Raw genomic sequence first — 23,170 nt, forward strand, 5'->3', positions numbered from 1 at the left:
CTGAAATCTTGTTCTAGTGCAACTAACCTCTAACGAACAAGTAGTGAGGACCCTCGCCTCGCATGGCACGTGTTGTTTCATCTCAAGTGGCATTTCTTGCCTCTCACTTCAGTTAAATGAGAGCAGCCAAGAGACAAGTGCTGTTCTGCACTCACTCAGGCAAAAGCTCTTGAAGAGAGGGCACTCCATTTCTGTCCTGGACGTGGGGCGAGGCAGGCCCCTTCTTGCAAAGACTGTGCAGGTCACTGCGGTAGACACTCAGGAAGTGCAGGACGAATGTCTCTAGCCTGGCATCTCTTGCCACCAAGTTCTTGAGTTCATGATAAGTTCATGTGTCATAACGGGTGTTAAGTATTTCACAGCCAACTGTGAACACTAACATACTTTTTTTTTTTTTTAGGGAAACATACTGTGTTTCTGTCTATGACAAGAGGATTTTCCTCTTTTCATTAATTACCTTCCAAAACAAGTCCACGCCAGAATACAAAAGTTCAAAACCACAAAATATACCACCTTTACCAAGCTAACCTTAAATAAGCATCTTTGCCAAACTGAAGATCCTTCTATTTCATGAGACCAGACTTCATAAAGCAATAGAAAGAGCTTCTCATTTTATAGAGCTTTTTGGATTAAGAAAATGGACAGTAATTTATGTAAATACATCAATTTCAAATGACTTCTCTAGTCTGAAAAGGAATAAATAATGCAGATCACTGTGTTTTGGATACGGCAAGTCTCAGATGGAATGGCAGGGATGTGTACACGTAGGTGAACATAAATAAATGTGTGTGTGATAAACGCGGTTGCTGGAGATGGACACAGATAAATAGGTATACAATTGGAGAGAGATAGCTGGAGACAGAGGGAAAGACACTGGTTCAGCTGCATCTAAGTTCACAGAGGTTTCATGGTCTAAAAAAATCTGCAACAGCAGAATTTCTATTAAGAAGGTTTAAAAAGCTGGTTTCACCTCCCCTTGGACAACCTGAAATAATGCTTATCTTTGAATATAATGAATGTGCCGCAAAATGCACTATTATATAAAACAATTTAGGGACAAAACAAGAGGAAAAAACAGGATCCTAAAGGAAGATGAATGCCGATTGAATATCTTTAAATATCTGAAGCTGTTGAAATGCTATTAGATTGGTACCTAGAACCCCAAAATATCTGCTTGCCCCTGGGAAGGAGAGGCTATGCCTCTTCAATCATCCCTTAAATGTAAAGAGGTTTGACCCCCATGCAATGGATAAAAGTCACCCAAAAAATGAACAAAAGAGGTGTTTGGAAAAACCAGAACACCATTCATCCCAGCTAACGACTTGTTCATTATGAGTGATGATGGATAAAGACTTCTCATGCTGAGATGAAATCAAGATTTATATGCATTGTTTCCTCTCCCAACTTGTGGGAAGATCATCATCATTTAATTCTATCTCTGCGGCCAGTGATGGGCATCCAGAGAGCTGGTTATCAAACGGCGCAGTCAGCTGGCAAAAGCCGAAACGTGCGGTTGGCACATCTGGACAGAGCCGCCACAGCCGAGGGTGAACAATGACTCCTGGCAAGCATCCAAATTGCTTGCAGACGCTAGCAGGTCTCATCTACAACCGCCCCTACCAGCATCTCTCTCTCTCTCTCTTTTTTATGAGAATCAGATTTTCATTGCTCCATTCAATTGCTCTCCTCTGCCATTTTTTACAGCTCTTATCGTTCCCCTGGAATATGGCCTTGAGACAGCTCATCCGTGTCCTTCACTGTGTTATCTCTTCTAACTTTTATTAAAACTTCAGCTTTCATCTGAAGATAGCTAATTAAATCTGGAACAGATTATATGCCTCCCCTTAAAAAGAACACAAAACTATTTTCTTCAACCTGAGTAATGCTTTTTTTCTTCTCCAAAAGATGAAGCCAAAGGTGTTTAAGAAGTCTCATTTATTTATAAAGCTATGATATCTGACATGTCATATATAGGTTGATTTATATTAACGTTGTCTGTGGTATGACAAATCTTTGAGCTATTTCTCAAAATAATTATTCCTCAATACTGATAATATTTTTTCCCTCATATCCTTTAAATACTGTAGCTAATACCATAAGCTGATTTTCTGTACAAAGTTGGGTAATGAGGAATTAAAGATTAACAGGTATTTGTGCACATCAAGTGATTTATCTTTAAGAAAATCTTTTTACAGGTGCCCTCATTTGGCAAAAATGAAAACTGTTATTCTTTTATTCCATACCCCAAACACGAGCAACTGAAAGTTTCCCCCATGGAAAATTAAGTGAAAACACGAAATGAAAAGCAGCACTTCAAATTTAGGATTTGGTTTTCAAGACAGCTTTACACCAACTAATAGCTCAAATAGCTTTGTCTTCATCTATCACAAATTATTAATGATGGAACTTCCATAGTCAATATGAACACATTCTTCTCACATATGCCACTGACCCAACCCCTTCCTTGGGCCCCGAGGCAGCTGAAAAAAAGCTGTAGACCTGCTAACCAAACCTTCAAGCAACGATCTCTCAAACAATCTAGCCAGGTATCATGCACACACGCAGGCACACACACACACACCAAGCACTTCTAACAGTCTATTTCCTGGGTCTCACCTGAAACTTTCTGGGATCCTTTTCTTCGTTTCACTGCCTTAAGCAAGATTTCTTTCATGGTGACCTTTGTGTTGTCCACCTGAATAAGGGAGAATCCATGAGCAGCATTTCTGTAGGAAAAGACAAATACAAAATCATCACCAACATTCAACCAGAGGAATGCTACTGCAGTCTTCACTATGTTTAGCAAGGTTTTATACTAAGTATACCTCAGAGTGCCAATTATTTAAAAATAGACTAAACGAACTTACTTCCAATGAGAGAGAGAGAGAGAGAGAGAGAGAGAGACAGAGACAGAGAGAGACAGAGAGAAGCAGTTTAGTATGAGCAGTTCCAAGTGAAAGAAAGGTCAGAGTTAGGGAAGGTTTTCCTAATTCATCTCAAACTGACTCTAATTGGCCTGTGTGGGTCACTAGTGCCGTGGGCTGGCTCACGTTGGCTCCCAAGCCAAATCCTGCACAAGGACTGACAATAAACTTGGCTTGTGTCAGCAGGTGTCACTGCAGGCAGATCCCACCATCACATCACGGAGCCCTAGAGGAAAAAACTTCATGGGGTGAGGAGGGTTGGAGTGTAGAGGGGAAAATATGATAGCCCAAAGCAATTTAGAAAAAGGAGAAAAAAAGGCTCTTCCTAACTGGCTAGTAAGTACATAAATAAATAAATTTTAAACACACAGTTTGTGGGCACCTGGGTGGCAAAGTCGGTTAAGCATCGGATTTCAGCTCAGGTCATGATCTCACAGTTCATGAGTTTGAGCCCCACAGTCGGGCTGTCAGCGCAGGCCTGCTTCAGATCCTCTGTTCCCCCTCTCTCTGCCCCTCCCCCTGCCCTCTCTCTGTCTCTCTCTCTCAAAAATAAACATTCAGAAAAAAAAAAAAAAAAGCCCATACAGTTTATGTATACTTCAGTAGGAATGTTTTAATCTACTCAATCCCATAAGGTCAAACAAAATATGAAATGAAGCATAAATAATTACACAAAAAATACGAACACTACTTGTAAACTTCTAGCCAGTTAAACTTGGAGGGAGTGGTTCATCTAGACAGGAAAAAACTGGTAGGGAGTAAGTACCCTAAAAAAAGAAGCCCATCCCTGGGTGAGGTACAACTTCACTAAGACTGTTAATTGCAGTAACAAGTATCACAAATACTACTCACTATGCTCGGGCACCAGGACAAAACAGGCCAATTCCAAGATGCTCATCTAACAAATGGGACCCAAGTTTCCAACTATGGAAGGTGGGAATTACCACAAGGAGTTTGGTGGCATTCCCATTTCCTCATAAGAATCTCAAAGGAGAACACACGGCCAAAAAACATGGCAGAACTTCATATTGACAAGACATCTGAAAGAAAAGCCAAGCCCCAAGCTAAGCCACGGAAAGGCTTCCCAATGGTAGGACAGGCTGGGAAGGGGCCCTTAAACCTAGCTTCGACCCAACCAGGTGGCCGGCTATCCACAGGGGCTGGGGGCTGATCTCAAAACCAAGGACCCAATTTGCTTCCCTAATACAAAGACATCTCCACACCCCTCCTCTCCATAAGGCTTGCTGTTTAATCCTTGACATTCCATTTGTTAAAAAGCAAAAGCCGACGCTGGTCTAGCCAGCACGATCATCCATTTTAACTTGGTCAAGTTTCTTGCTATTGAACAGCAGGCCTGAGAACTGTCAAGCTAATTTTACTGAACACTCTGTTACTGAATCATGCCTGAGCTCCAGCCATTCTTTACCTCAGAAGCTGGACCCCATCCCAGAACAATCTTTAAAAGTTTATTTTACTGATCAAAGCAAAATAAGAAATAGCTCTTTTTTTTAAAACTATATTTAGGGAGCGATGCAGTAAGTGATACTTTGGCAAGAGCACTGAAATGTAAAGTGCCTGGTGCATTTATAAACTTGGGGGTATTTGCTCTGGCGCTAGGCCAGTGCGTGTTTGGAACAAACGCCAATCATCTGCGTTCAGACTTGTCTTCCCCTGCTCTCTCCTCGGAAGTCAGTATGCGCTCCATCTGTGACAATATGTTGGGCGATGGGTGAGTGGGGCCTAAAAGGGAACACAAGTTCTCGGGTATGTGCAACCTAGTACTGGGCTACATCTCATGAACCTCCATCTACCTGGGGTCCACCTGAACTATTTTAGATTGGAGCCCGCTTATAAATTGCTTACATTCTCTTCTAATCTGCTGCTGGCTGACAGCATTATTTCAAACCAATACGTTTATCTTTTGTAGCAAAGGCAGACCAGGAGCTCAAAAGAAAGCCTTGCGTTTGGACTAACTTCCATAAATTAAAAGTGTCCTTTGGAAAGATTTTTGAACAGAGGAAAATCCCTAGTCTGTATTTTTCTGTCATTTTACCAAAACGTACCTGGGTGACAAGGTTAAAGCAAGCAGAGGAAATCCCTGGCACTTATCATCCACAGGCATTACTGATAAATTGTGTGGTGGAGGAATAAAGGATTACCTTCTGTATTTTTTCATTACACTTTTCTTTTGTTACAGAATACATAAATCCATTGTGGCACAATGTAATATGTATCACCGCACTACACCTGCGGACGCTTCCGAGCGGCTGCCATGTCTGTGCAGTCAGGAATGATAAGTGAACCACCCGTGAATGTTAACGATAGTGATCATTCTGAGGTAACTCGGCTCTCCATCTTCCTTTACAGCCTCCGTGCTGAAGCCAGGGTAGCAAGGTTCACGAGAGGAAAATGAAAACAACAGTGAAGGGAAGGGGCACGCACGGCGCTCAGAATGTGCCTTCACGAGTGCGCGGTGTCTTACTCTGGGGCTCCATTTCGGTAAAATCGTGCACATTAAAAGGAGAAAGAGGTTGTGACCCACATACGGCACACTCAACCAGACCTAATGAAAGCTTCCTCAGGCCAGTCTCCCACACCACTCGCTTCTCTCCCTCCAGGCGAACACCAGCTTTGGCTCTTGCTTCAAGTCTACAGCACTTAAGGGGGCAAACTGCTTCTAGAATACAAGAGGACAGAATATAAGTGGTTCTCAGAAGACATCTAAGTGCAACTGTTAAGTTATGCTCCCATTTAATAAATGGATATGGAGACTTGCTTCCACAATTTTCAGCTTCACTTCCAAACATTCTGGGTTTTATGCCTCATTTCTTTATATCCAGGAATTTTTATGGGCTTTCTAAAAAGTCTATTGAAATACATCTTTTAGCGCCATTTTTATTTAATGTTGGGCATTGGGTCTGCAGTTGAGAAGACAGTGATTTCGAGGGACAGGCTGGCAGCAGGCAGGTAGGGTGCTAGTCCAGCCTCCCTTCCGTGTGGCCCTGCATTCCAATCCCTGAGGTGTGACCCGTGCTGGGGGTGACTAGCCTTTGGACAGACAGGCGATGGATAGACAGATGGGCTACGGACCCAGAGTCTCGGCTCAGAAACTGCTCTTCTTCCTGCTCCCCTCGTGGACAGACAGCTTGTTTTCCATCACAGCAGGGCACTCTGGGGGCACCGAGCAGAAGCAGCTGCCCTCCAAGCCCCCTGGGCTGTCGGGGCTGGGTCTAGGACGAGGCGCCACTTTGGGGAGCTGACTAAATGCAGCCAGGAGTGCTTCAGTCAATTCAAAGTTACGTCCTGTCAGGTCTCGTAACCACTGAAAAACGTATGGGCATTTCAAAAAGAGATTACTCACTTGAGGAATTCAGCTCTGTCCCAGTGCAAAGCCACTCAGTTACCAGAGGGAAGTTTGTATACCAGCATTAACCTAACAGGACGAGCATTTCTCTCGTGAGTGTTAAACCAGAGGTGACGGGCACAGAGAGGAAGGAGGGGCACAGGGTCCTTATCTGAAAAGCTTAGATTCTATTTACAGGGACAGAGCTGGAACCAGAATCCACGTTGGAAGGCAACTTACTGGAGAGGAAAACACAGGGGCTGGGAGTTAAATACCCTTTGGTTCAAATCCTGGTTCTACAGTTCACCAAGATGTTGCCTCAACGTGTGGGAACCTCAGCTGCATCCATGAAATGAGGAGGCCACTTCCCTACAGAATTGTCAGGGAGGATAAAATAGACAGTACACGCCAAGCACCTGGCACTAAGTTTGGCAAACGGCAAAGGAACTTAGAAATGTCAGTTCTCTTGTGTTCTCCTTATTCCAGATCACCGCTCCAAGACAAGAGGCCCCATTTACCCCCTCTCTCCTACCCTATCAGCAGAGATTGCTTATTGGGGGAGCGGGTACCAACCATTGCTTGTAATTGGTAACACGGGGCCATTAAAACGTGCAATTTGCTGGGCATGTTGGCAACAGTCGGGGCACTGTAAGCAAACTATCTCTGGCCTGGGCATCAAACCCCCTCTTGAAGCTCACAGAAGAGCACCCTGGGCTCAGTTTTCAAGGCTCTCATTTTTGGGATAGTAAACCAGAGAAGCAGGTATATTGCACCTCAGCTTAACTCGCTGGCTTTGGAGAGGGACGATGGAAGTCAAAAACCATGGTGGTGGTGCAGAGAAATTCAATGAGACTTATTAAGAGCTTTCTGAGCTGCAAGTACAAGATATTATTCAACAATTACAATAGTAATAGCAGCAACTACTATCTACTAGACGTTTACTATGTGCCAGGTGCTATGTTAAGCTTTAAAAATCTGTATTAACTCACTCAATCCTAAAATAGGTGCTATTATTGTATCCATTTTATGGAATCTGAGGCTGGAGGCAGAATTTGGGAATTTACCTGAAGTCACTCATCTATTAAAGATCCTAATTTTGGATTCAGAAATCACCAATGTGGTCCCTAACACAAATAGCACAGTCCAGGGGAGAGAAAGACAAAGAAACAAACAAAGAATTATAGTTCTTCGTGATAAGCACAAAGATGCAGGCCAGATCAGAGTGCTACCAAAACACAGAGGCACTTAACCAAGCTGGGGAAGGGGAAGGGGATCAGAGAAGCTTCTTGATGGAGATGTCTCAAAACACAGTGGTCATTTCCCTCTATACCCTGTTAAGAACAAGGGTGGTGACCGAGAGGCGGCAGAACACAGCAAGTCTAGAGTAGAGCCTGCTCTGGTGTCCAGCTCTGCCTTCCCAGGATAAATGATATACTCTCTCTAGCTTCCAGTTTCCTCATCTACAAAATAGGGCTAATTCTTAGGAGTGTAAGATTGTTGTGAGGGCTTAATACTTCTAAAGTAGTTAACATTAATACCTGTTTACAATAAATGTTTAATAAACAACAGTTAACATAATAATTACGGGCTTTTCTTAGGAAGTAATAAATGATGAGACGATGACAGCTGTGAACATTTATTGAGCACTTACTTCGTTCACTTAATCCTTCCAGAAAAAGTAGGTGCTATTATCAGTCCCATTTTAAAATGGAGGAAATTGAGGTTGGGCAAGGTTAGGACACTTGCCTGGAGCTACACACCTACATAGATGACCCAGGAATTGAACCCAGGGCAGCCAGACACCAAAGTCTGAGTTTTAAACCTCTCTGTAGCCCAGAAGGGAGCCTTGAGGACTCAGGGGAAGAAGTGACTTCCAGATAGCATACCCTCCCGATTGGAACTACTGACCAGTCTGGGGCAAAGGTTCAACTTCCACTGTGACATTCAGTTTGGTTATAAAATGTCCCAACTGTTAGACTAACCATATGAACTACGAGATCCCTTTTTAAAAGCCCTTGAAGAACGTCATGGTTTCTTGAGCCACAGTCTCAGTTTGTGGAAGTGGGAAAAGGCTGCCAAGAGGAGCACTCGATTCTCCAGTCCTGACCAGGCCGTAATAGTGATGAAGACACACTCCTCCAGCTCCCAGCCTGCACGGGTCCCAACTCCATGCATGTTCATTCTCTAGCACTTCAAAGTAGAAAATGAAAATATATGAGCAAGAGAAAGCCTTGTAATAACTGCAGCATGCCTGCTTTAAAGCAAGCCCTTCGGGTATTACTTTATCCATAAAGAGAGTTTACACTAGTGTGAATGCCACATTTTGTTTCCCCTTGCACTGACAAAAATTTTTTTTTTAAGATCAAAGCGTATTGTGCGAGTATGTGATGTTTGACATTGGACAAAGTACTCTTTTTCAAAACAGACATTTTCCAAAAACATAACTCGCTAGACTAATGGGCAGTGAGAAGCCAAAATGACTGCCCTCCGCCTTCTCCTTGTGTATCTTTGCCAGAGTCCTTGGGACTTGCCAAATCCGGTCATGCCTGCTTAGCTTGCTCGACTGATTGTGCCAGAAAAGAAAATAAGACACAGATGTATTTGAGCTCTTTGAGATGCCAGTAAGAGAGACAGCTAATGGCTTCATTTCGACCCTCCCCTTCCAGCTGGGCACAGGTGGGGGATAATGAGGTCCCTCTCCCTAATCAAACTCAATTATTTACTACTCTATATAACCGCAAAGACATTCACATTCAGTTCAGAATATAAAACACACCGTGGGCTACTTCCAACCACTGCCACTGGGTATTTATAACAAACTCAAGTGGCTAACAGTTTGCCTTGGCAGGAGTTTAAGTGTGTAAAGTTTTGCAAACTGTTTCTGTTCAAATATGTCCTGCTGAAATGGGGTCCCAGGCGGGGTTCCATAACTGTCAGGTCAGTGAACTGCATAACATCTGAGAATGTATTCACCATGCAGTGCAGACAGGATCTGGAAATCAAACGCTTCGTTCTATTGCAACCTTCTGAGAAGCATCACAGTTTTTTCAACAGCAAGACTGACATTGTATTAATAAACATTACAAGTCACTAGCCTGACATGTACATAGCAGCAGCTGACAGACTCCAACATAAGCTGAGGGGAGAACAGAGGAAATCAAAATGAGACATAGTGACTAAACATGGCCAAAGGGGGTGGATCATGAAACAAATCACATTAATGTCAGAAATGTGAGCCCTAAACTTTTAAGATATATAGAAACTAAAGCAACAAACTGGTCTAATTTTTGGATACCGAAGTAAGTTGATGGCTATCTAAAATGTGTGCTTTTATTGTAGGAACAAAGCGTATCCTGGCACAATTTCAAGACATTCCAGTGAGCAAAACATACATATTTAGCTTGTCTGACCTTTAAATTCTTAGAAGTATGTAATTAATGCTTTCCCTCTTTATTACTTGCTCCAATATTTCTGTCACTTTAAACAGACACAAAGAAAAATCTTTTCTGTTCTCTAGACAGTAGCTGTTGCCAAAAAGGAAATCAAGTCAGATTCACAAATACAAAATTAAACAGGCTGCATATGTTACATTTCCATACACGAGGACAATCTGGACAATGAAAATGTTTGCTAATACAACAGAATGAAAAGAAACAACACACAGTTGGTCCTCTATGACTCGAGCAAACAATAAATAAATAGGAAATTTATACCCATATTGTCAGGCCTGGTTACAAAGGATACAGGCATCGGTTTTTCTTTTCCCCTTATCCTATTTAGCTCTGCCCCTTACCAAACTGTATGACCTTGAGCAAATAACTACCTGTCTCTGATCCTCAGCTCATATATTATAAAAATGAGTTTCTTATAAGGAATAAATGAGATAATGGCTACTAGAGGCACTAAACTGAGTGAGTGTAAAAAAGGCTCATTTCGTTTTTGTTTTTGTTTTTTCTCTCCAAACCACAAAGCAGTATCACATAAGAGTAGGAGAGGCTTCAAACTGATGCTATCTTTTCCAAAAGGTCTGGTCGCTTTGGGTACACTGCGGAGATCTCATCAAGAGGGTCTACTAAAACTACCAACCCTTGGAAATGCCCAGGTACGGCAAAGAGCAATGAATCTAGGCCATGCCTCTGAAAAAGCAGCTAACCTTTCTCTTTATGCGGAGCCGAGAGAAGCCACAGCAGTCTCTGGGAACCCTCTGGGCTACAGTGTCCAAGGCAGCCCAGCTTCTGGTGGAAGACTGTCTACTGACTACCCCGTGATCCATTTCCCAAACAGGAAAATCCTACCTGGATTCTATTTGCTCTGTAGCTGTTGGCTAGAAAGGTTCCTTCCCCATGCCTATCTGATATATCAAACATTTTAAGTCAATACATGTATAGGAGGGAAGTTTAATTGTTCTTACTGACTTCTGATTAAGGGGGTCTGTCCATTTTATTGGTTTGGACTTTTCTTCCCTTTTTAAAACCCTTCTTCCCCCTTCCCGAGTAGGATCCCAGTGTGAAATGTCAACGTCAACACATGTAATGACACCATCACAGTTGCTATCATCACTGCCATTTTTTTTATTTTTATTTTTTAAGAAGTTTTATTCATTCCTGAGAGAGAGACAGAGCATGAGTGAGGGAGGGGCACAGTGAGAGACGGACACAGAATCCGAAGCAGACTCCAGGCTCCGAGCTGTCAGCACAGAGCCCGACGCGGGGCTCAAACTCACAAACCGTGAGATCACGACCTGAGCCGAAGTCGGACGCTCAACCGACCGAGCCACCCAGGCGCCACTGCCACTTTTAAACTCAATTCAGTTCCATGAGTTCTGATTGAATTGGCCCGGTACTGGGGCTTTGGGGGGGGGTGGGGGGGGTGGGGAACAAAGCAGGCTCCTCCCCTGTTCACTCCAAGATCTCATTCTCCCTTGTCCCACTATGGCTAAGGGCCCAGCAGGCCTTGGTTTGGTCACTGCTGGCATGAAGTACTTCCTGGGATACTAGGCACCAGCAGAGCTCTAGCTATTTAGTTTTGGGGGCCAACCATATACTCCCCCATACTTCTGCCCCCTACTTCTCTCCTTCTACACTCCTGATACCTAAACACCTTCAATGCGTAGGCTCAGAGCAGCTAGCAGTCAGCAAGTCAGGGACTCCTGTTTACACGCACATTTGATCTGTCCAAAATCAATCAGGAACAATGGATATCTTAGAAATCCACTTGCCTGTCTGGAAAAGGAGAGAGTTTCCATTAGAACGCAACTAATTTGCAAATTTTTAGCATAATCCATGCTCCTTTCCCAGACAACAACTCTATTTCCTGAGTCTCCTCTGACCAAGGGCTCCGGCAGGGAAAGGCTCGTCTAGCCCTGACTTGGTAAGAACATCAGAGGCTACTCAGCTTCACATTCTTTTCCACAGAACACTTTGCCAATTAGGGATTCATTTAAGTTAATTAGTTCCTCTTTCTAAACATAAATAATTATATAATTTAGTAAGTGATTATCTTGTCTGATGGAAGAAAGTGAAAGTTTAAATTTTCTTTTGTGTGAAGAAACATATTTTCTAATTTTTCTATGATGGACATGTATTCATTATGCAACAAATAACCGAAAGAAAAGTTAAACCCCATGCACACCTTACTGTGAATTATTCAGCCTGATAAATCTCTGACTGAAATAACAAAAATAGCAACTATGTACCACTTCCTACATAACTGGGTCTGAGCTAACTTCATAGCTACATTTCTTACCTGAGGTTCAAGGGCCCCCAGGCTTAACAGATGAATTCACAGACTAAGTTTCAGAATTTAAAAATTTTGCTTTTAGTTTAATGAAAATCATACACACACACACACACACACACACACACACACACACACACACACACATGGATCATATACATGATATATATTTAGAAAAGCAATATTATATATGGATTATATATATAATAACTTATACAATAAATAGAGAGATTTGGGCCACTCCTAGCCTTCCACGTTCCCCATTCTCCACCCAGTTGGAGGAACCTTAAATCGCTGCTTAGAGGAAAAATACCCAGGAGGGCAACCAGACCCTCCTTAGACAGATCTGAACAAGAAATAAAGTTACTAGTAAGCCAGGGTCAACAAACCTACTCCACCCCCATTTGTTGATGTACTGTCGTCTATGACTACTTTCTTGCTACTATGGCAGACGTGAGTTACAGAGAGGTATGGCCCACAAGCCTAAAATATTTACTACTTGGCCCTGTATAGGAAAAGTCTGCCAACTTGTTGGATGAGGTGGTGAGATTTGGGGGGCTGTGTGTTCCAGCAGCTAGAGTTATTTAACATCCTAATAGACTCAAAGCCAAATGACATCACTACAAGCTGCAGGCAAAAACACTGTGGTGATGGGAGAAGTGGGCACAAGGCTCTCCCTGTGGCACAGGCGTGCTGACCTCTGAAGAAGTCATGCCCTGCAGTGCCCAAGTCACACTGTGTACAGGTATCAATCAGGCAGAGAGCCCATTTAGGTACAGACCAATCGACAACTTCAGAAAGTAGGGTGATCAATTATCCTGGGGCCGAGGGGTGGGGGTTACTGGGTATAGACTCTGAATTTCAAAACAGAGAAAGTCCTGGGCAAACTGACATAAACTGGTTATCCTTGCAGAAATGTTCTTTACTATTTCCAGTAAAGCACATTTAAAATTGGGGGAAGGGATGCACTATAAATCAACCGGCTCATTAAAATAATGGACTAGTAGTTAAAAATACACTCATTGTTTAAAAGGACAAATATTAATACGGTAATCAACGTTTCGTATGAAAATCAAAAACCTCAAGTTGACAAGTAAAACATTTAACACCCACTAAATCCAACATCAGTGATTTAATTTCAGCAAAACATCATCTGTTGCATTTAAGTTGTTAATTGTATTTTATTAATGTTATAGTTTTATTTGCATTAAATTTGTAATTGTGTTTGGGTTGCATAAAAACACGGAATTTATAGCTAGAGTTTTACATTTATATGTATTTAAGTTAACACTACAATAAAACGAATTTGGGCAAACATTGAGGCTTCAGGAGAATTCGTTTTCCTTTGAAAGAAAATTACATTTAATAAAATTCCTCACAACAATATCGTCAGGTAGTTAATATTCCCCTCATTTCACAGATGAAGACACGGAGACTACAGTCATGCAGCAAAAGTCATCTGTGAAACTGAAACTTGCACCCAGGTCAGGCTAACTAAGCTCAAAGTCTGTGCGGCCTCACTTGGAGTGGGCGAAAGATGGCACATGGGAGCCTCGTGGTTGGGTGTGAGGGCCTCTGAAAGCCAGAAGGCAACCTAGGAACTTCACGGTATTCAGAAGACAGGAACAGGGCTGCAGAAGAGGCCAAGTGGGCTAAAAAAAAAAAAAAAAGTGAGGCAGGACAGAAAGTCTGGCCAGGGTCCCTCCCAGCAGCCCACAGACACCTAAAGATTCATCCATTCCTTCTCTAAGAAGCCCTGTGCTGGCTGCTAAGGATATAGAGATAACTGAGACTGTAGGCACCCTGCCTTCAAGGAATTTGTGGTCTTGCCACTGTCTCTTAAAGGATGTCTGTCCATAAGAGGACGGATTTGAAAGTCTACAGATCTCCAATCTCCACCCCTGCCCATACTCAGCAAAAGTTAGCCCAACAGCAAGCTGGGCAGAGTCTACCCACACTCAGCCCCTCTCTGTTAGAAAACTGAAAGGAGGGGAAGAAGAAAAATGTAGAAGCAGCAAAGAGATCTATTCAATAAGCTACCCATTCAAGAAATACTTGTGGCATACCTACCACAGTAATGGAGCTATGCTGGGTGTTTGTGGGGCATAAATGATCCAGTTCTTGCCCTCAACGAGTGTTTAGTTATAACAACAATAACTGCAGCAGACAGACAAACAGGCCCTTTTCTAAGTGCTTTACATATATCAGCCCCTTCAGTCCTCACAGGGGCTCTATGAGGTAGGTATTATTATTATTCTCATTTGATTGGGCCACAAAAAAGTCTCTCTCTCTCGCTCGCTCGCTCTCTCTCTTTCTCACACACACACACACACACACACACACACACACACACACACACACGGTACTAAGGGTAATGTCAGGATTGGCATCCAAGCATTCTGGCTCCAGAGGCCACCATGCTCTTATCTACTACACTACAGTATACAGTAGCTGAATGCTGGCCTCAATACAGTGGGATTCCCTGCCGCCATCCTCACCCTTAGCAGGGTGTCACAAAGAGCGTGGACTTTGAAGTCAGACACGGGGGCAAAGCCCGGCCTGAGAGCAATCCTTGTCAGCCTCAGTTTTCAGGTCTCTAAAATGGTCATAATCAAAACTGGGCTATTTTCAGATTAAATGGAATAACATATAAATTGTTTCAATTAGTAAATACTAATTCACTTCTTATTGTCAAAACTTAGCTCCCTCTTTCTGGTTCAGTTCAGGGTATTCCCATACATCCCTGCCCATTCTCCCCTGGGAGAGAGACGCAAGGAGGAAAGGGAGAAATGAAGAAAAGGAGTGACGGCTTTACTTATTTTGCTGAGACTTCACTCTCTCGAAACTATGAACACATCCCTGGTAACTCTTGAAAGTCTGCTCTGTCCTGCATTAGCAGGAGAGGCTTTTCTAACTTAAAATATAGACCAGAAAGGTGAATGGAAGGTTGCTGAAGCAAGAAAACACACACAGGGCAAATGGTCAGTAATCTGTACTATTTCATCAGACAACTGAGAAAAAGAAGAAACAGAAAATGTACTGACACTTTTGTTCTAAATGCTCACATATAAAGATTTTACTTTACCTTGTGCTTTTAGAAACACTCCAGGAATGTTGAATAAGCTCTCTCAAACTTTAAACAGAAAGAGGACTGACTAGTGTGTGTGTGTGTGTTTGGGAGTGGGAGTGCAGGGATGGGAGTAGTTCAGGAAAAACCTAAGAGTATTAAGTTTAAAGCCGCTGCTGTTACTCTCTACCTCTCTCCCCTCCCTCATCCCATTCTCCAAAAGCTGCAGTTCACAGACACTGTGTAGTCTTTAGATGCTTCTCCTGGGGAGGTATGTCTGGCCTACCTCCAACCCCAACCCCCAACTATTGAAAATCACTGATTTAAAAACACTTGTTTTAAAAAGGACTTTCAGTTCAAAAGAATGCTATGGTCATATGTTAATATTTATGTAGTAAAAATTATGTGCTAATGAGAACAACTCTTCCAGTCATCTATAAATAAATGAAATGCAAGTGGAAACTATTGAAATATCCCTATACGTATCTTTGAGAGTGAAAAGAAAAAAGTTCTAATGACACTCTGTGATGGTAAGACTTTGAAAAGATGCGTTTATGAATTCTATTGGTAGCACTGTAAATTGGAACATCTTTCAGAAAGCTACATGTCAATACAAAGCCAAGTCTAAAGATGTTTCTATTCTGACCAATGATCCTACTCACAGGAAAACTGTCCTAAGGAGGTTATTCAACAGAAATAAAAGGGACAGAGATAAAAACTATTATTATAGAATCACTTGTTAAAACCAAAGCAAATAAACAATCTAAACATCCCGTGAAAGGCCTCTGATGCAGCCTGTACCTTTCTCTATTGTATTGCTCAGCACATTTTAATGATCTGACGACTTGTTCCCCCCCCACTAGGTAGCGTGTGCTCCATGAGCAAAGGGGTTGTCTCTGTCTAGATTCTTGGCACATAAGAAATGTAGATTGTAGGAACTAAGAGCAGATATCAAATACTTGCAATTTTAAGCAAGAATAACACAATATGTACACTAGAAGTGAAACTGTAATATATATATATTGGAAATGGTGATACAAAAATGAAAACAGTTATATTAGGGTGGAGGAATCACTGGATAACTTTTAAACTGCTTTCAATATTCTTTAACATTGCTGTTTTAGTGCCTCCCAAATAGAAAAGGAGGGAAAATATTTACTGTTACATACATCAAACGTGACTTCATAGCAGGGATGAAATGGTAACTAGAAAAACTTGAGGAATCATCCCCTAGCTACCTGCCCGCCAAGCACTCAGTATTCTTTCTTTGTTCAAGGGTAGAGAGACCCCAACTACTCACATATCATAAGTAGCATAATCCTATTTTCAGTAAAAATTTGAAACAAAGGCAGTATGTTTTAAAGAGACAAGGAAAAGTCCTCTAAAGCAATCCCTCCTTTGGCTAGTGAATTTGCTGGTTCCTAACAGCAGGGGGTGCCAGAAGGATCACTATTGTTCCCAGGAGACGGCCAGTCTCAGTCCTGGTCAGAAAACGCTACAGGTTTTCCTCTAACAGGGACCTCTGGGTAAAACTTGCTGTAGAGACTTGAATAAATAAAAATTATATTTTTATTTCCATTGACTTCTGATAGTTACCATGTCCTTGAATTATAAATGTAGTCAACAAACCCCAGTTGTATTGGCAGTACTAGTGACTCTGCCATGAACAGAAAAAACACAGATGTCACAGCACACTACAGTTGTTGCAGATTTCCTAAGTATCATTTATACTCATCACTTAACTTTGAGGCGAGAGACTTCAGCAGTTACTGACAGACCTGCCGCCGTATCTTGGTATTAAATATTAGTAAAACTATGCATATTACTATATCACAGATTGGTTTAATAATTTCAGAAGTATTTAAATGTAATGGAATTCTCTTGTATTCCTGTGGATTTGATTTTCTGCATTCACAAACACTCTTCTGGAGAGGTGCCTGGGTGGCTCAGTAGGTTGAGCATCCTGCTCATGATTTCAGCTCAGGTCATGCACGATCTCATGATTGGAGGGGTCGAGCCCCAAGTTAGGATCTACGAGGATGACAGCACGGAGCCTGCTTGAAGGATTCTCTCTGTCCCTCCATTGCTAGCATGCACACACACTCTCTCTCTCTCAAAAAAGAAAAAAGAAAAAAACAAAACAAACCCTAAAAAATACTTCTCCAGAAAGGGTTTTTATAGGCTTTGCCAGACTGCCAAAGGCACAGGAAAGTTAACACCTTATCAGTCTAAAGGAGGACAACTGAAAGGAAAACTCAAATTTGATTTGAACAAAATTGGAGAGAAGAAAATAAGTATTTTAAGTCACGAGACAAAAGGAGCTGCAACGCACATTTTTCATTTAGTGTGTAGTCTGTGAAGAGAAAGAGGGAAACTCAGAATTGCTGCTTCACAGGCTCCAAAGTACCCCACCCAGTATGTCCAGAGGCGTGGTTCACAGATATTACGTTCAGAGATCTGCCTAATGCAATTCCCTACTACAAAGCAGTCTGTGTTTAATCTAGGTACAGAGGCATAAAATACATTGCAAATGCTGTCCCCAACATCTCTCTGCAAGTAGTCACTATAAAGGGACATCCAGATACCTAATATCATCCATACGATGAGCAAAACCAAAAATTCTAAAAGGCAGAGATGAGATACTGAAATTAGCAACAGGGTCAATACTCACATCCGAACAAAGAGCGACTCTTTGGATGTCAGACCAGGAGATGAATACTTTTCAACCAGGGCCAAAGTACTGAAGCCGAACTTATGAATGGGCTCGTTGGAATCCAGTGGGGGGAAGTCTGTGTCAACCTCCCCATCATCCTCAGCGATATGCAGGCAGTAGGCACTGACATTGTCACTGAAAGGAAAACCAAAACAGTGAGTGAATACCAGGGTGAAGGAGGGACAAGGAGATAAGAGGCTACAGTATACAGCAGGCAAAGTGGGACACTGCTCTTCTTTTACCCGAAAGCCTGGTGAAGCAGTAAGATTACTCTAAATCCCACTTCATTTGATAAAGAGAAAACATGGGAGTACAGAGGGGGAGAAAAGCAATGTGAAAAGAGGTCCTTTCTACTAATCTATTCTTCCAACAAATAGTTACTGAGCACCTGTTATAGACAAGACACAGAACTCAGTCCCTTAAATCAAAGATGATATTTAGTATCAGTCCTCAAGGAAGCTTATGGTATAGCAGGGGGGGAAAGTACTACGTTAGTTAAATATAAGTATAAATAAAATACACACAGCAAGTGTGATTCCACTGATCCACTGATTCCAAACACCAGAGACACTTAACAGAGTAAAAGCAAATAACCGGGTTTATCCTGATGCAGAGAAACGGCTCTCTCCATTGCTTCTAGACTTTTCTCCTATTCCTACAATGTCCAGTCTATACTCCCAGATTCCAGCCTTGCCCATTTTAGAGTCAACACACATTTCCTTCTCTTTCTTGGGCGGAGAAGTAAAAAGTTGATTTGCTGTAAAGGGGTGGGAAACTACCAACATAAAGACAATTTAAAACTTAAAAATCAATTAGAAGCACTTTAAAACACCTTGCTCCAAAGTTAAACTGTGAAACTGCTTATCTGCTAACATTCAGAAACATGATCCTAACAGTTCACAAGGCAGTAGGGTTTTAAATTGTGCAGCTTAAATTTGGAATTTTAATTATATGATTGATGCTTAAATTAATTAATTGCAAAGTGTATGCTAATTGTTTAATTGGTTGCTTGATCTATATAGATCATTTTTTGAATTAAATGAGTTGATTTACAAAGTTTATTGATTGGATGTGACAATGAATTATTTCACTGACTACCTGATTTGCAATTTTCCCAATTAATTCACAAATCTTTAACTGCAACTCTAGTTATTGAGAGAGAGCCTACTTCAGGTGATCTATACTCAGTCTGTCATGACTAAGAGATATTTATTATATAAAACAGGTAATAAGGACAGATTAAAATTAATGGGAACTGTAAATTTGCTAAATGGATGGATAACAAGAAAGTAATCTGGCTATGTTTGTCACTATAAATTTCATGTATTTGCAACGCTGTTAAGAAATTTAAAATTCATCTCTGAATAATGTGGGAAACTTATGGATCTTTGCAAGAGGTTGCTAACCATAAACACTAGACACCTATAGGAGAAGAAAGTCTGTTAGATAAGAAAAATGTCATGGCATAGTAGCTAAGAGCTTTGTGTCCAGAAAGACCTGAGTTTAAAACCTAAGCTCCAGTGCTCATGGACTATGTGATTTCAGAAAATAAGCTTCGCTTCCTTGAGTTTCAGTTTCTATTTCTTCTTCTTTTTTTTTTTTTTTTAACTTGAGAGAGAGAGAGAGAGAGAGAGAGAGAGAGCGCACAAGTGGGGGACAGGGGCAGAGAGAGAGAATCCCAAGTGGGCTCCACACTCAGTGCAAAGCCCGACACAGGACTTGATCCTATAACCCTGGGATCATGACCTGAGCCGAAATCAAGAGTTAAATGCTCAACCAACTGAGCCACCAAGGCGTCCCTTAGTTTCTGCTTCTATAAAAAGACAAGAACCTAACTCAGAGGTAGTTGTGAAGATTAGATAACATATGTAGAGCCTACCATATAACAGAGGTAAAAAAATAAATGGTAATTATGGTACGGTATAGTATGGTAACTATATAATAAAGTCAGGTGGAAAATAACTTCTACAGTTACATCAGTCCTTAAAGAGAAATTGTGGATGCATATTAGTGCCAACAAAACAACAACGAAACTAAGCGACACGTTCTAGAGTTAACATGTCCACTGTGCTCCAGCCTTGGGGCCACTGAGCCTCCAGGGTTTTATGAACAGGGCAGACACTGATGAAGCAGGCAATGGACAGCACACATTATTTATTGCCATGTAAATCGTCCTGAGGAATGTCTGTGATTCCCCAGCACCACAGAGGTTTCAAGGGCAAATAATAAGCCTATTGATCAAAGCAGAAAGCCAAACATTGGTATCAGAAGAATTCTGTTTTGATTGTCATGGGGTGTCCCCAAATCCCCTTCAAAACGAGCTCAACAAATGTCACAGGCTAAGATCTGAGGGCCAAAAGACTCACTGCTACGTGTTACTATTCTCCTCAGTTTCTAAAAACAAAGTGTGAAATCATTTCTTCGTTCAAGAAACTCGCAAAGTACCGACCCTGCACTGTGGCCTGCTCTGCGTGCTGGGAACACAGCAAAGAAAAGAAAGAATGATTTCCCCTATATTATACAAGACTAATGGGAGTCTTTTCTGAGTTATGAGTAAAATTCAGCAGCAAACAGTACTCCAACCCTTTCGACCCCTTCACTGAACATCTGAGGGGAAAATGACTAAAACTCCACATTCTATTCAGGGACACAGTGGTTCCTTTGTGCCTTTGTAAAGGAATCATTACAAAAGAAGCTACCAAGGTATTTTGACTTCTAAAACCTCTTCAGGATTCCAACTTAGTACTAGAGCAATAGCCATGAGTATCATTAGCAACATTGAGTGCTCTGTGCCAGACACTGTGCATAGTAGTACAGATACTAAGCTCCCTGAATCTCCCCACCAACTCTCAGAGTCATTTCTTATGATTTCTGTTTTCCAAATCGGAAAAGGGAGGCTCGATGAGGTCAAGTGGTTTGCTCCAGATTAAATAGTGTGTAAGCGACAGACTTGAGATTCAAACCCAGGCAGTGAAGAGCACTTACCCTTGACGCCCACCTATCCCTCTGCCAATTCCATGGTGTGTCTAGACTCGCCAAGGCCCTTGGGAGCCCCTGCTCCTACGCAAATGCCACACGCTTTGAAAAGGAGGAGGAAAATGAGAAGCTTACAAAAAATGAGAAGCTTAGAAAGATTTATTTCAACTCCTCACTTTTACAGATGGGGAATAGATGGGTAGAGATGGGGAAGAACATGCCCACGATGATCCAGTTAAAAGTGCCAAAGCTGGTTCTGAAGAACTCAGGTCTCCTCACTGCCATTCTATTATTCTTTGATCAAATCAGAAACAGGTGGCATTTTGAAATAGGGAGAGAAAATGGGGGAAGCTGTGTTCTATGACTCAAGAACCCCCCAAATACAGACATCTGGAACTGATAAAACAATGAAAACAGGGATGCCTCCTCCTTATGACCTAGTATGGTAGAATAAAGAGTGGTTTTGCAGTCAGCTCTGCTTTGAATGCTAACTTAACCACTAACCAGCCATGTGACCAAATGTCTCTGAGCTGCTCCATTTTCTTATCTATAAAAAGCTTTCCCTGAATTCTCTAGGAGAATCATTTGATCTCTAGGAGAATCCAAGCGATTCTCCTCTGTGGTCTTTCAGAACTTGATTAATATTTCTGCATATAGTTATCACATCTTTTTCTTATTTACCGTTCTGTGTTCTCCTAAGAAGCAGGGATCATTCTATTGTCTCTGCATCCTCACTGAGGAGGAAGATGGCTGGCACTTAACAAATATTTGTTGAATGAATGAATATATGAATGTATAGACTGAATCACTCTACCCATGAAAAAAACATAAAGGGTATTATTAATGATGTGTGTGCTAATGAGGAGAAGTAATAAGCTTTTCTTTTTCTTTTTCTTGCTTGTCACATTGATATCTGTTAACCAAATGGGGCTTTCTAGGCAATGCACATGTGCCAGAGATTGCAAACCAAGACAAAAGGAGAAGTCCCAGGAAGAGGTGAGGATCAAAGAGGCATTTTTACGGTTCATCAAGATACGAGTACTGGCACCTCACTTTTTTTATGGAGAAAAAACACTGAGAAATTATTACGACTATGTAAAAATGTTTAATTATATGCATATAAAAAGACTAGAAGGAAAGGTACCAAAAAGTTTACAAAGGTTATGTTTACAATTGAGCAATGAGCACTTTTTTCCTGTACCTTCCAGATGTCCCAGATGCCCCTTCCAGATGACTAAGTATAACTTTCATTTTCTTTTCTTTATAAAATACTTATTTTTTGATAAGGGTAATGCATGATTAGAAACATGGAACAATTTAGAAATACAGAACAGTACAAAGGTTGGGAAATCTCTCACCCCACTGTAGAATCACCTGTTCTAGAGACTCAGCATCTCCTGCCTCACCCACATCCCCTGATTCCTAAGTGGTCATTTTCTCTATCGAGTCCTGGAATTTATGGAGAAAATAACCATACATCCCTGCTGCATAAGGATCTCATAAGGATTATATGAGTTAATTAACTGTACAGTAGCTGGCATGAAGAAAGATTCTCATTTTGTCAAAATTTCTTCTATCACTCTTAAGCTTTTGATCACACAGAAGCAGAATTAACTAACAGAAGCATGGGGGACAGCGTGAGATAGAGAACACTAGAAGTCCTATTTGTGAGTCACTATCAGGGATTGAGTAATGATAAAAGACTAATAGCCACCAGTTTGTTCTCTGTATTTAAGAGTCTTTTTTTTTTGTCTCTTTTATCTTTTTCATTTGCTTTCTTAAATCCCACATATGAATGAGATCATATGGTATTTGTCTTTCTCTGACTTATTTCACTTAGTTATACCCTCTAGTTCCATCCATGTTGTTGCAAGTGGCAAGATTTCATTCTTTTTTTTTTTTTGGCTGAGTATTTTTCCATTTATATATATGTATACATGTGTCTATATCACATATATATCACATTACATCTTCTTTATCCACTCATCTACTGAAGAAAACGTGGGTTGTTTTGTATCTTGGTTATGGTATATAATGTTGCAATAAAAACACAGGTGTCTTAAAAAGACATAGGTGTCTAAAAAAAGAGGCTGGGTTAACATGGAAAAAGCAGGCCCTTCCAGGGACAATGATATTTGTGAGAAGACTGGAAGTTAGAGCGGTGAATGGATGCAAAATGAAGCCTGTTGCCAAAAAGAGATCCTTCTGGAGGATGGACAGATCTCTCTCTCTCTCTCTCTCTCTCTTCTCTCTCTCTCACACACATACATACACACACACACTCTGTCATTAAATGTACTCATTAACGCTTTGGAGATTTTATATTTATACAAATAAATGTATGTATAAATAAACATATATGTAAATCTCCAAAGCGTTAATGAGTACAATTAATTGAATTTCACTTATTC

At 41.3% G+C, this 23,170-nt stretch overlaps 1 protein-coding gene across 8 annotated transcripts in view; it reads right to left on the reverse strand.

Annotated features, from left to right (window-relative positions):
• Positions 1–23,170, reverse strand: part of MAPKAP1 (MAPK associated protein 1) — a 246,002-nt gene that overhangs the window by 94,809 nt on the left and 128,023 nt on the right. For all 8 annotated transcript variants that reach the window (XM_019816522.3, XM_019816521.3, XM_019816520.3 and 5 more), the window contains 2 exons: positions 17,742–17,918; positions 2,617–2,726 (listed from right to left, as the gene is read on the reverse strand). In XM_019816522.3, coding sequence (XP_019672081.2) covers positions 2,617–2,726; positions 17,742–17,918 — 287 coding nt within the window. The remainder of the gene's footprint in view (positions 1–2,616; positions 2,727–17,741; positions 17,919–23,170) is intronic.

The sequence above is a fragment of the Felis catus genome, chromosome D4 (genome assembly GCF_018350175.1).
Source record: "Felis catus isolate Fca126 chromosome D4, F.catus_Fca126_mat1.0, whole genome shotgun sequence".
Classification (NCBI taxonomy): Eukaryota; Metazoa; Chordata; class Mammalia; order Carnivora; family Felidae; genus Felis; species Felis catus.